Below are 12,165 nucleotides of genomic sequence, written 5' to 3'. Positions count from 1 at the left end.
TTTTTTCTTCTTTTTTTAATCATGCGCACTTTTATTTTTTGGTGTTTCTTCTACTTTTTGTGAAAATGTTAAAATAGATTGGTAAATTGGTAAACTCCGTCCTTGTCTCCAGTTTTAAGCCTTTGAGACTTAGTTTTATGCAGTTCGGTTAAACACAAAAATGCGCAAATTAAATTAAATGCTAAAACGTTTCCGCGATTGAAAAATTTCATTGTTTGAACAAATTAAATTTTTGGTGCAACAGATTGCGTTTGCAAATCCTCCACGGATGTGATGCAAAGGGTCGTGTGGACCTGCGTGGGTCACTTGAGTGCAGTATGAATTTCTATGGATCTCACTCACCGTGAACCTTGTCGTTTTGTGTTACTGTTTTTTTTTTTTTTTTTTTTCTTCTTCTTTTTTCCTTGAAAGGATCTGGGTACTTAGGTATTTTTTCGAACTACTACTTTATACGGTTAACCACGGTAGAATGAGAATGGTTCTTACGAACAGAAATGAGCAGGCAAAACCTTATTAACCATGTCTGAATGACGCAAAGCCCTAGAGCACAAAGTCATTTCTATATTTTGATAGTGCTTCTTTAAAAAGTGGCTTGATATTCATTATGATAATTCTCTTGCCATTACGAATTAATTTCTAACTGGAAGATGTTATAAAATTAAAGAAAATATTCAGCAGAAAATGCACTCAAAGAGTTAAAGTGATTTTTCCACACTAGATAACTATGACGTTATCAAGATATTTGAGTATTTCAAATAGTCTCTCTTTAAAATTATCTGAACATCGTAAATTTTCGTTGGTAATTACTATGCATAAACTTTTGACTAATTGCATGAACTCAAGTGTTATTTTATTGAATCCCAATTCAGAATTTCGTAATTATTCTAACTTGCATTCATATATTATTCTTGTAGACAAATTCCATTGGTTGTTACTTTTTAGATATTGCTCTTTAACTATCGTTTTCGAGGGTATATATCGTTATCCATCGTATAACTACAATTTCCAAGGTGACAAATGGATTATAAACTTGGAAATTTAAGTTAACAAAAACATGTGGATGCATTTGCATTAATTTCTGGGACATTTTTCATTGCATGTATTTTTTTTTAACATTCCGTGAAAGGAAAATACTACAAATCAAAATTAAATCGTTACTGCCAGGTAGCAGTTCTGTTACCACTCTGCATAAATTAAGAAAATAAAAGTATAACATAAAATTTCTCAAAATATAAAAACTCACCTAAAAGCTGAAGAGGATTCCATTTTTACAATCCATCATGTAAAAATCCAATTGATGATATTTTGGGAAAATTATAAAAGATTTACTACATACATTCTTTTAATTTTTACCAGCTTTTGAAACTAGTTGACATATTATCTGCAGCGCTTACAATTTTTTTTATTTATTTATTTAAATTTAAGTATTGTATTGTTTCAAAGATAAATTTTTTATCAGTTTAGACTGAGAGGTAATTCCTGTATTAACCCTTTTGTGACGGGAAGCGCAAACTTGCGCTTATCGCTGAGGCCGGCAGTCTCTCTCGAAAGTTTCTGTTCACGGCCGGAGGGTTTTTTTGCTGTTAAGCCTAAATCCATGAAATACCGAAATATCAACGCATGGTTTAATAATATGCTGCAGAATATTTAAATTGCAAATGCTATATATATATTTCTATAAATACTTTATTTAATTAAGTTATTTCTTGTTTAAATTTATATTTTACACATTTTATTTTCATTATGTACTTACCATTTAATAACTTTCACCATTATATATCTGAAAACTAAATTATATGACCTAAAATTCTTTTATGTATGAAAAATTTGAAGACACTGACATTGCACTAAAAACTGAACCACAAATCGAAATACCCAATGCTGCAAGGGGAAAAAAACCTCCCCTGCTTACTGTACACAAATACCACGTGCGAATTTAAAGAGCCGTCATAAAACATTTCTTTCTCCTCCATTCCTTCTCCCTAAAAACTATGTGTATGTGAGGCATACTATTCTCATTTTGAGTAGGTCAAATCTACATGTATCTAAAACCATATGCAGGGGTCTGTCCAGACATTTTGTGAAAGGTTCGTTTTCGTAAAATTGTGAAAAAATGACTTGTCATTTGTGAATATAAAATAAACGATAAGTCACATTCTTGCAACCAGGGTCCTGCTTTGGTGAATGTATGCAAATTGGATCCGTTATTGCAAAAAAAACTTTTTCAATGAGTTTTTAAATTGTTGAAAATAAAATTAATAATTAAAAAAATAAAATAATGATTAAAAAAATTAAATTTTTAAAAAATAAACAGCAATGGCAGCTACTAAATTAGCGATGCGACATACAAATATTTGGTATTTAGCCTATACTGCTGAGCGTAGAATATTCATTTCGGACGAATAAAGGAAGAAGCGTCTGCCGAAAACGCAATTTAGTTCGTTTACATCTGTCTTTCTTCCCCTTTTGGGAAGGGTTTATTTGATTAACAAAATGATAATGAAGATAAAGAAATTTGTGAAGGGTCCGATTAAAAGATAAAGATGTAAGGTGAATACCCCATTGCATTGATGAAAATATAATATACAACAACTTCTTGACATTTGATAGTAAGAGTTTCAATTTATTTTCTTTTGTCCCTTTTTGAGGAAAAAGATTACAACAAGCAAAATACATTTTCTCTGAAAAATGGCAGCTGGTCATCATATACAAGGTATCCGCGCACCTGGAAAGTCATGAGAAATTGTGGAAAGTCATGAATTTCAGTATTGAACAAAATTTGTCATGAAATGTCATGATTTTAACTATTTTTTAAAAAAAATCATAGAAAGGCATGGATTTAGATTGCCGAAAAATCTAATTTTTAGAGTGGAATCCCCTCCCCCAATTTTATCTTGTTCCGAATATCTGAATTCCTAACAAAATCCCCACTCACAGTCATATTTGATTAAAATATAAAATGTTTTTATCGTGTTATTTAAATAGTATGGTGTTCTTTCAAAAATTGAAAGAAAAAACATGATTTCTAGAGCGAATTATCTTTTAAACTTCTGTGATTTCGGAATTTTTGTTATTTATTTTTTATTATTTTATCAATTTAAAATTCTGGCTGAAGCAAGCCAGTCATTGGTGAATTATTTTTATTCTGAATTGAAAACAGGAAAATCAGGACTCCAGAAAAAAAGGGAAAAAAATTATTTGCTTTTGTATTTTTTCCAGCTATTTTGTTGTTTCAACTCTTTCTTTTCTAGATTTAAAATCTATAAATATGAAGATGCGTAGTATATCAGTTTTGGTATCAGATGCGTTGTATACCTATCATTTCAATTAATGTTATTATAATGCTTTTTTAAATTTATTGTTGTGTTTTTGTCGGAGAAAATAGTAACTTCGTTAAGTTGTGAAAAATTATTGGAATTAGTCATGGAAAATCATGAAAAGTCATGAATTTGAAAATCTAAAATTAAGCAGATACCCTGCATCTAACTATGAACTAACCACACTTAAAAATTTATTGTTAGAAAATTTATGTCTTAAATGAAATTTTTTGTTAACATGACGACAAACTGAGTTAGAGGGGGGAAAATAATATATAAAATTATACTTGTGTGTAAGCACTTTGAAAAATTACTGTAATTTTAAAAAAATCAGAAAAATCTTGTTTATTCCAATGAAAAATATGTATTAAAAAGATTCTAACAGTTTTATAATTCTTTTTTCATCGAATATAAATTTCAAAAAATATCTATATCAATTAACAATATTTATCTAGTTGAAGGTAAATCATACCTGATAAGTATGTACAGATCAACTATAGAAATATTCTATTTTAAAGTATTATATAATATTATAGGACTAACTAACAAATACAAATTGTACTTCTTTCTTTCTTTTTTTTTTAATTAATGCAAAAATGGATGATAAAAATATGCAAATGATGTACATTTTGTATGCATTTCCTTTGTGTTGCGTTTGTATATACTGTCAAAATCTATTTAGTTTATGTAATATCGGGTCATTAAGTATGAAACGTCCGATTTGAGGCTGAAAGTTTGGTTTATTATATCTCGGGTAAGAAATAATATAATTGATCAAACTATGCACCTAAACTATCAATACAACATTGCCATTTTAACGATAGCTTACTAATATCGCTAGCGAAAAAAATTTGGAGAGCAGTTGGTGATGAAATCCCGAAATGCATTTTACACCGCATGTTGGGAATTAAATATTTTTCCTTGCAAAAAATTGTCCAAAGCTGGGAAAAAATGGTAATCAGTTGGCACGAGATCTGAGGAGTACGGTGGGTGACAAAAGGTTTCCAGACCCAGTTCCTGTAGTTTAACTAACGTGGATCTTGCAATGTGTGGTCGAGCATTGTCCTGCAGGAGGGTTGGTCTGTCCCTGTTGATCAATCTCGGCTGCTTGATTTGCAGCTGCCTCATCATTTCTTATAACTGTTCACAGTAGAGGTCCCCTGTTATCGATTGCCCAGGTTTCATAAAACTATAGTGTTTAACACCCGCGCTGTACCACCAAACAGACACCATTAGTTTTTTTTTTGGCGTATACTCCGCATTTGGGCGTGTTTTGGCACTTCATCTTTGTCCAACCATTGTGCCGAACGCTTGTGATTATCAAAAAGTATCCACTTTTCATCGCACGTGTCTATCCGGTGCAAAAATGGATCGCCTTTTAGTCTTGATGCCAAAGAACAGCAAGCCTCAAAATGGTTCCGTTGATGACGCTCGCTCAACTCATGCGAAACCCACTTATCCAGCTTTTTTACTTTTCCGATTGCTTTCACATGACTTAATATTGTTGGGATGGTAACTTCAAACCTTGATGCTAGTTCATGCGTCGTTTGAGATGGATTTGCTTCCACTACAGCTTTCAGTTGGTTGTCATCCACCTTGCTTTCAGGCCGCCAGCGTGGTTCATTTTGAAGATCAAAATCTCCAGATTGAAATTTTATGAACCATCGACGTACTGTAAGTTCGTTAGCTACATCCTTGCCAAACACTTTGTTGACATTTCGGCTTGTCTGCGCTGCATTTGTTCCATGACAGAACTCATATTCGAAAATAACTCTCATTTTTGTCTTATCAATGGCTTACAATATTTAACCTCCAGGGGACAATGCGATAGACTATTAAAAACTAAAAAGTGCACCTGAAAACCAGATGGCGTACCTTCTCAATGCAAAAATAAAAAATAAAGGACAATCCAAATGAAATATTGGAGACATCTGGTATCAAACTTGAAGCTTTAGGTAATCGGACATTTCATACTTAATGACCCAATATTTATTAGAGTTCTTGCAGAAAGGTCATAAAAAGATTTAATAACTTTAAAATGTTCTGATTTAAATAAAAAAGAACTCTGATTTTCATTAAATTATCTACATTTAGTATGAAAAATGTAACTTAATCAATTTTTTTTTATTAATTTAGCACCATTGGAGGATTTTTTCTCGACAGTATGCTATTTCGAACTCTAGAAAATCTGAATTGCTATGTGGTCTGAAGCCATTGTTTTGCAGGACATTCAGCTCATGTTTAGTAAGTATTGGTAATTTGTTCATGAAAGCTTGGATGTAGTGTTATACTAATTTAGTAACATTTGCATAATTATCTTGAAATTTGAATTGGAGAAACCTTCTAATCTATTTAAACCTTATTTTTAGATCCTAATAATTAAATAGTAAGGTAGTTAAGGCAAATAAGAACTTTATGGCTTTATTTTAGCCAACGTGTATTAATACTTCAGAGCTTCGTGTTATGCTTCTAGGGAAGAAAAGTTTAATAAAAAATTCAAGAGTCACAATTTTAGGTACTTAATGGTTACTGTGACCGCTTCTATCTCTCTCTCTCTTTCCCTGTGTATATATATATTAGCATATCGACGTATTAACTTAACATAAATTTTAGCCTCATTTTCTACCTTTCCCGCTCAAGACTGTTGGAAATATGATCAATGATCGCTGCAGAATGGCAGAATTTATGCTCGTTATTTATCTCACAGCACGAGTCATCACGTGCACAGGCTGCATGGAATGCGCATGCGCCGACAACAAAATTTTGCAACACAGCCAGGTGTAAAAAGAGATAAAAAGTCAAATTTTGTAAACCTTTTTTCATACTTTGCCTGGGACCTACTAATGACTTAAATATATTTTGCATAAATACCTTGTTTAAGAATTCTCTTGTGTGTATTTATTAATATTGATTACGGTTGCAACATTGATATTTTTTTTTAAAGAATTAGATGAAACTCAGTGGCTGCATTAGTTGTACACATATTTTGCTCATATTTATTATGATGCGGAAAAATGTTGCTTTATTAAAAAAATAAAACTTTGTTGAGAATGAAAGATAATGTAATCTGTATTCACTAAGAATAGAATTTCATTTTTGGAGACTATGTTTTTGTTGAAATCATTATTTTAGAAATCATAAATTTTTTTAAAATTACTTTTTCCTCCTTTAATTAAATCAAGATGAATTATTAAATATTGTGTAGAATAACTAAGTAATTACTAGATTTTTTTTAATATGATGTCATTTTTTTTAATACATAACTGATGTCATAGACAATTTTTTATTTTTATAATTGTGATCATTCATTGTACTTTTTCATTTCAAAGATATTTTTTATAAATTTTTTTTTCTTATCTTAAATCTAATTTTCTGCTTTAAATACAGTAGGGAACCGATTATCCGGAACGATCAGGACCATCGCTATTCCGGATAACTGATTTTTCCGGTTTTCTGAATCGCTACAAAAAGCCGTTTTTTTTATTGTTAAACCCAACTAAAAAAAAAAAATATTTAGAAATAATCTTAAAAAGAAGAAAAAACGATGAAGTAATACACTAATGATTATTTCCAAAATGATGGTAAGGTAAACATCTTTCAAAATAGAAAGAAAAATCCTAAAATCTTATGAGGAAAAAAACATTTTTTTAAAAAATGGCAGGTAAATTTATAGAATTTCGTTCCGGTTTTTTGATTTTCCGGTTTTCTGATTTCCGGATAACGGGTTCTGTACTGTATTAGCAGAAATACAAATAAAAATTTAAAACTAGAAATACAGTAGAGAACCAATTATCCGGGATGCTCGGGACCATCGCTATCCCGGATGTCTGAATTTCCCGGTTTTCTGGAACGACCAAAAAGTGTCGTTAATCGATGTTTTATCACACCTGAATTGCAAGGAAAAAGTGTAACACATTTTAAAGTAAGAGAAAAAAGAAAAGCACTCCTAATTTTAAAAAGAAAAAAAAATGGTAGAAAAATAACATTTAAAAGAATAAAAAAAATTTGCAAATTTAGACAAGAAAAACAAGTTGGAAAGATACGAAATTCTCATATTTATTTTTTAAAAATAATTACAATTCCTAAATTAACTAATATAAACAAAACCAATGATTAAATAATGCAATATATTTCATACCTAATTATACGGGGGGAGGGGGGACGATAAATTAAAAGGAAAACTTATTAGTCTAAATAAAAACAACACTTGAAAATTATCAAAACGATAGGTAAAAAAGGCACTAGCATAAATATTAAAACCCGGAACAAGGCAAGATTAATAAGATTAATGGAGTTTTTTTTATTAAAAGAACCCAATGATAAAGTTAATGAATAAAAAGAATTAATTTATTGAGTGCAAAATTTATCATGAAAAGAAAAAAAATCAAACGTAGTGGAATCAGAAAAGCAAAACTGCAATCTGCTTTATAAAATAATCGTATGTTTAAATTAATAAACAATTCTCATTTTACTTTTTTTTATAAAAACACGATTTTTAACGTAAGCAGAAGTGATTCCACATCAAGAAAAACTTGCAAATGATACCACACTTCCAAAGAAAAAGAATTTATTCAAAAGAAAAATATTTTATTTTTATTAATCGATGTCAAGATAAATATATTTTTCTCTTTCATCTACTGTTCACTGATATGCATGTGCAATGCATTTTCACATGCACTGATATGCCTTGTGCAATGCACAAAGAGAAAACTAAATCAGCATGCCACTCCTTTGAGTTTGATTGACGACCTAAAGGAGAAAATAAAACGTTTGTCCCTTCCCTGCCTCTTCTCGATCTAAAGATCTTCAAGGTCACGGAAAAACGGGGGTGAATTCTCCCCTTCCTCACATTTTCCTCTACTCAACTTCAAGGATGAGTCCAATTTCCGCTTTGTTTCATAATCGTTCTAGTTTATAATGGCGGGAAAACCGAGCGAAATGTTTCCCGGTTTTCTGGTTTCCCGGTTATCTGGATACCGGATAAATGGTTCTCTACTGTAGTTGTTATTTTATTGTCATTAAAAGAAAAGTTATATGGAAAGGGAGAAAAAAATTATTCAAGTCTACATTATTTAAATAAAAGTGATTTATAAAATGACGTTACTCGAGATAAACACCAGAAACGTAGTTAGAATTTAGACATATTTTCGAAACTGAGAAATATACTTCTAGTGATTTTGTTCGATTATTACAAATGAAATTTATAATATCACGTAAACAGTTTAATGCTTTCTTCTTTATTATTTGCTTTGTTAATTGATTATTTTTAATATACATTTATAATACGATGAACTCTCGCTACTACGATATCCGATACAACAATAACTCCCTCTATTACAATAATGTTTCGTGGTCCCGACGAACTTGCATATGAATTAATGTTATCCACCTCTCAATATTCTCTGAAGCAATAAACCCACCTGTAAAACGAAAAAAAATTTTCTTCAAATTTCAACCTTTTTTTTTAAAAAAAAAAGATAACGGCAGGCACTGAACTTTCGTTCTTCACCTTAGAAGATGCCGGAAATGTTGCTCATTTATTTTTATCCAGTGGGCACCTGTGAACCAAAGTCACGAAGGCAAGCAACATTACCCACGCCACACTGCCACAAATACCCGTTCATAGGGTGGGCCGCATTCATACATTCACACATCAAAAGACAACAGAGAGAGAGAAACCTTCATGCCCAGAGCGAGATTCGAACCCGCTGCCATTGGCTTCACAGTCAGGCACGCTAACCACTCGGCCACCTGGCCGGCCAAATTTCATCCCTATTTTCTCCATTTTTATTGGTTTCCAAATAATGTAAAAAATCTTATTTTATTATATTTTGCCTTTTTTTTTCTTCTTTTTTTTCTTGGTCTTTTCTGAGAAGAAAAGACTCACTGCTGATTATGTACTTATCTTATTTCTTTTAACCACAGTGAATGTCTGTTGTATTCAGACTTCAATAACCCATCCTTGATGTACATAGACCACCCCCAAGACATTCCATTCTTAGAATTGCTTCCCTTTTCTCTTAGGAAGTCACAGATGTAACATTCCTATCTGATTTTATATTTAACCATAATTACCACTCTGCAAATTATATTTTTATATAATCTAATGTATATAATTCTCTTACGTGGCTCCCAAATTTTGGCTGTATTTCTTTTCCGCCCATGGCAACGTTTGCTTTGTTTTGTTTATGTTACTATTTCTCTTACACGGCCACAAAAAAAGCCTCATTACAACTCCCCGAATGGCAACGCTAGAAAATCGACCAACGATTGCCGCTAAAAATGTCACATGCCAAATCTAGCTGAGGTGGCTCAACATATAGCGCTTTTAAAAATGGAAACTGAAATAACCAGAGAGCATCAGCTGCGGCAATCTCATACTATTAAGCTGGGCAGAAGTGAGTAGTCTTTGTCGATGGATCTCTATTTTAGTATTTTGTCTAAAGCACTTTTTTTCACGAATTTATATATTACAAATTTATTTGATGATTTTTGATTTATATCGCGAATTATACCATAGCACATTTCTAATAGGTTTAAGGAATTACCTGTTATTTATTTGAATTCAAATTTATTTTCATGACTTAGTATTTACTAAAAAGATGTAATTTTTTTTAAAAAAAAAAAACAAGTTTTTATATGGATTTGAATGATTGTTTTGAATTCTTAGAATTTTAAGTTAGTAGCGAGCAAAGCGAGCTTGGTTTGCAAAGCAAACCATATAAGATTGCATAGCAATTTTCGGGGGTTGGCGAGCAGGGGGCGCAGTTCACTAGTATATAAATAGATTTATAGTTTATACATATATAACATTAAAATGTAGGAGAAAACTTATTGTGTCCCCTAAGTATGTAGTTCTTCGATATGATAATTAATCCCTGTACAACAATATATTTATTTGGTCCCCAAAGTATTTTAGCGAGGTTTTACTGTACATATAATATATAATAATACTAATATGTATTTCCAATTAAATCATGATCAAAAGTATTATACCTGATTTCTTCATTTAGAATGCATATTAGCTATGACTAATTAATACCAACAAAAAGCAGTTATTACTGTGAGTTTACTGTAAATCCAATGGTGTGATTAGTAGGCATTAACAACTCACAGTCATGGCTATAATTGAGAACAATACTTGTAAAACTTATGGTAATACATTTTAATCAATGCCAATCGGCATGTGTAGGGGTCAAGGAACTGGCCTTGCATCAGAAAGGTTCTAGGTTCAAATCCCGGGCAACGCATGGATGTTCTTTCCTTTCCTGTACTATCTGTCCTTACTGTGGCAATGTTGACCCACCTAATATGGTGCCCCTGAAAAAATGGCCAACAAATCTGCCCTTCAGATGCCTGTATGACAAAAGGTCATTCTCCAGCTGGGCATTGGAAAAAAAAAATATTTTAATCAAAAACCAGTTTTTTTTTTTAGTCTCATAAAAAATACATATAATTATTAGAATTAATGATAGAAAAGAGAATGCTCCTCTGAGCACTATGCACCTACATATGCATATATTTTCATCTCAAAGATATTTTTCTTTTATCAAACATTTTTTAATTTTATATCTGCTTTGCTTTATTGGAAATATATAACTTCAACTATTTTGGCAATTAGACATATTTTTCAAATAACTGCCATGTAAATTATTGGGCAGTTTGTGTTTAGGTTTTACTATGATAATGCCTCATTTTATTAACTGTTTTAGATTAAATAATTTTAACTACTCAAAATCTGGTCTTAATTGATTATGAGGATAGTATTTTTACAATTAATATCTGTCACATGAAGTATAGTAAGAAAGGAGGAAAGTATACTCAGACTTAAAGGATGTATGTATTATTAAATCTAAGAAACATAATGTAATAAAATTTAACCTGTAGTACCTGTAATTTGTAAAATTGTTATTATTTTCGAATATAACTTTTATAAAAAAAATATTTAAAAAAATCCGAAACACTATTTATTATGAGATGCAAAGAATTTGGTAAATACTTACCTCATTACTTACATCCTGCTATTATCTAGCAAATGTTTTTTTGGAGTGCAGCTAAGAAAGAAGGAACAATAGAAGGAAATACTCTATATTAAAATAAAGAAGAAACCCACTGAGCTATTTTGCATCTTATAATTATATCCTTCAAGACAATTTACTCACAGATGTCAACAATTGTGCGTCATAGTTCATTTAAGTTCTATGTCAGGTGTTCATCAGGAGTGATGACAAAACTACGCTCGTAAGGCAATTTTTCCCAATGGAAGAAGCCAGTTACTTACTCAACTTTTCACCTACTTGTACAATAATTTATGTGAGGTGCTTGGTAGGTAGTTAGACAATTCAGTAGGTAGTAAGACAATTTTTCCCAATGGAAGAAGCCAGTTACTTATTCAACTTTTCACCTACTTGTACAATAATTTATGTGAGGTGCTCGGTAGGTAGTTAGACAATTCAGTAGGTAGTAAGACAATTTTTCCCAATGGAAGAAGCCAGTTACTTATTCAACTTTTCACCTACTTGTACAATAATTTATGTGAGATGCTCGGTAGGTAGTTAGACAATTCAGTAGGTAGTAAGACAATTTTTCCCAATGGAAGAAGCCAGTTACTTATTCAACTTTTCACCTACTTGTACAATAATTTATGTGAGGTGCTCGGTAGGTAGTTAGACAATTCAGTAGGTAGTAAGACAATTTTTCCCAATGGAAGAAGCCAGTTACTTATTCAACTTTTCACCTACTTGTACAATAATTTATGTGAGATGCTCGGTAGGTAGTTAGACAATTCAGTAGGTAGTAAGACAATTTTTCCCAATGGAAGAAGCCAGTTACTTATTCAACTTTTCAC

The 12,165-nt window shown here is 31.3% G+C and overlaps 1 protein-coding gene across 1 annotated transcript in view; it reads left to right on the top strand.

Annotated features, from left to right (window-relative positions):
* Positions 1-486: 486 nt before the first annotated feature.
* Spg7 (SPG7 matrix AAA peptidase subunit, paraplegin) overlaps positions 487-12,165 on the top strand; it is a 73,021-nt gene continuing 61,342 nt past the window's right edge. The window contains exons 1-2 of the mRNA XM_087150724.1: positions 487-799; positions 5,454-5,561. Coding sequence (XP_087006850.1) covers positions 725-799; positions 5,454-5,561 — 183 coding nt within the window. The 5' untranslated portion in view covers positions 487-724. The remainder of the gene's footprint in view (positions 800-5,453; positions 5,562-12,165) is intronic.

Source organism: Parasteatoda tepidariorum, chromosome 9, assembly GCF_982258835.1.
Source record: "Parasteatoda tepidariorum strain Cologne lab strain chromosome 9, Ptep-v5.0, whole genome shotgun sequence".
Classification (NCBI taxonomy): domain Eukaryota; kingdom Metazoa; phylum Arthropoda; class Arachnida; order Araneae; family Theridiidae; genus Parasteatoda; species Parasteatoda tepidariorum.
Note: the sequence above shows the minus strand (reverse complement) of the source record. Positions and strands in the feature narration are given on the sequence as shown.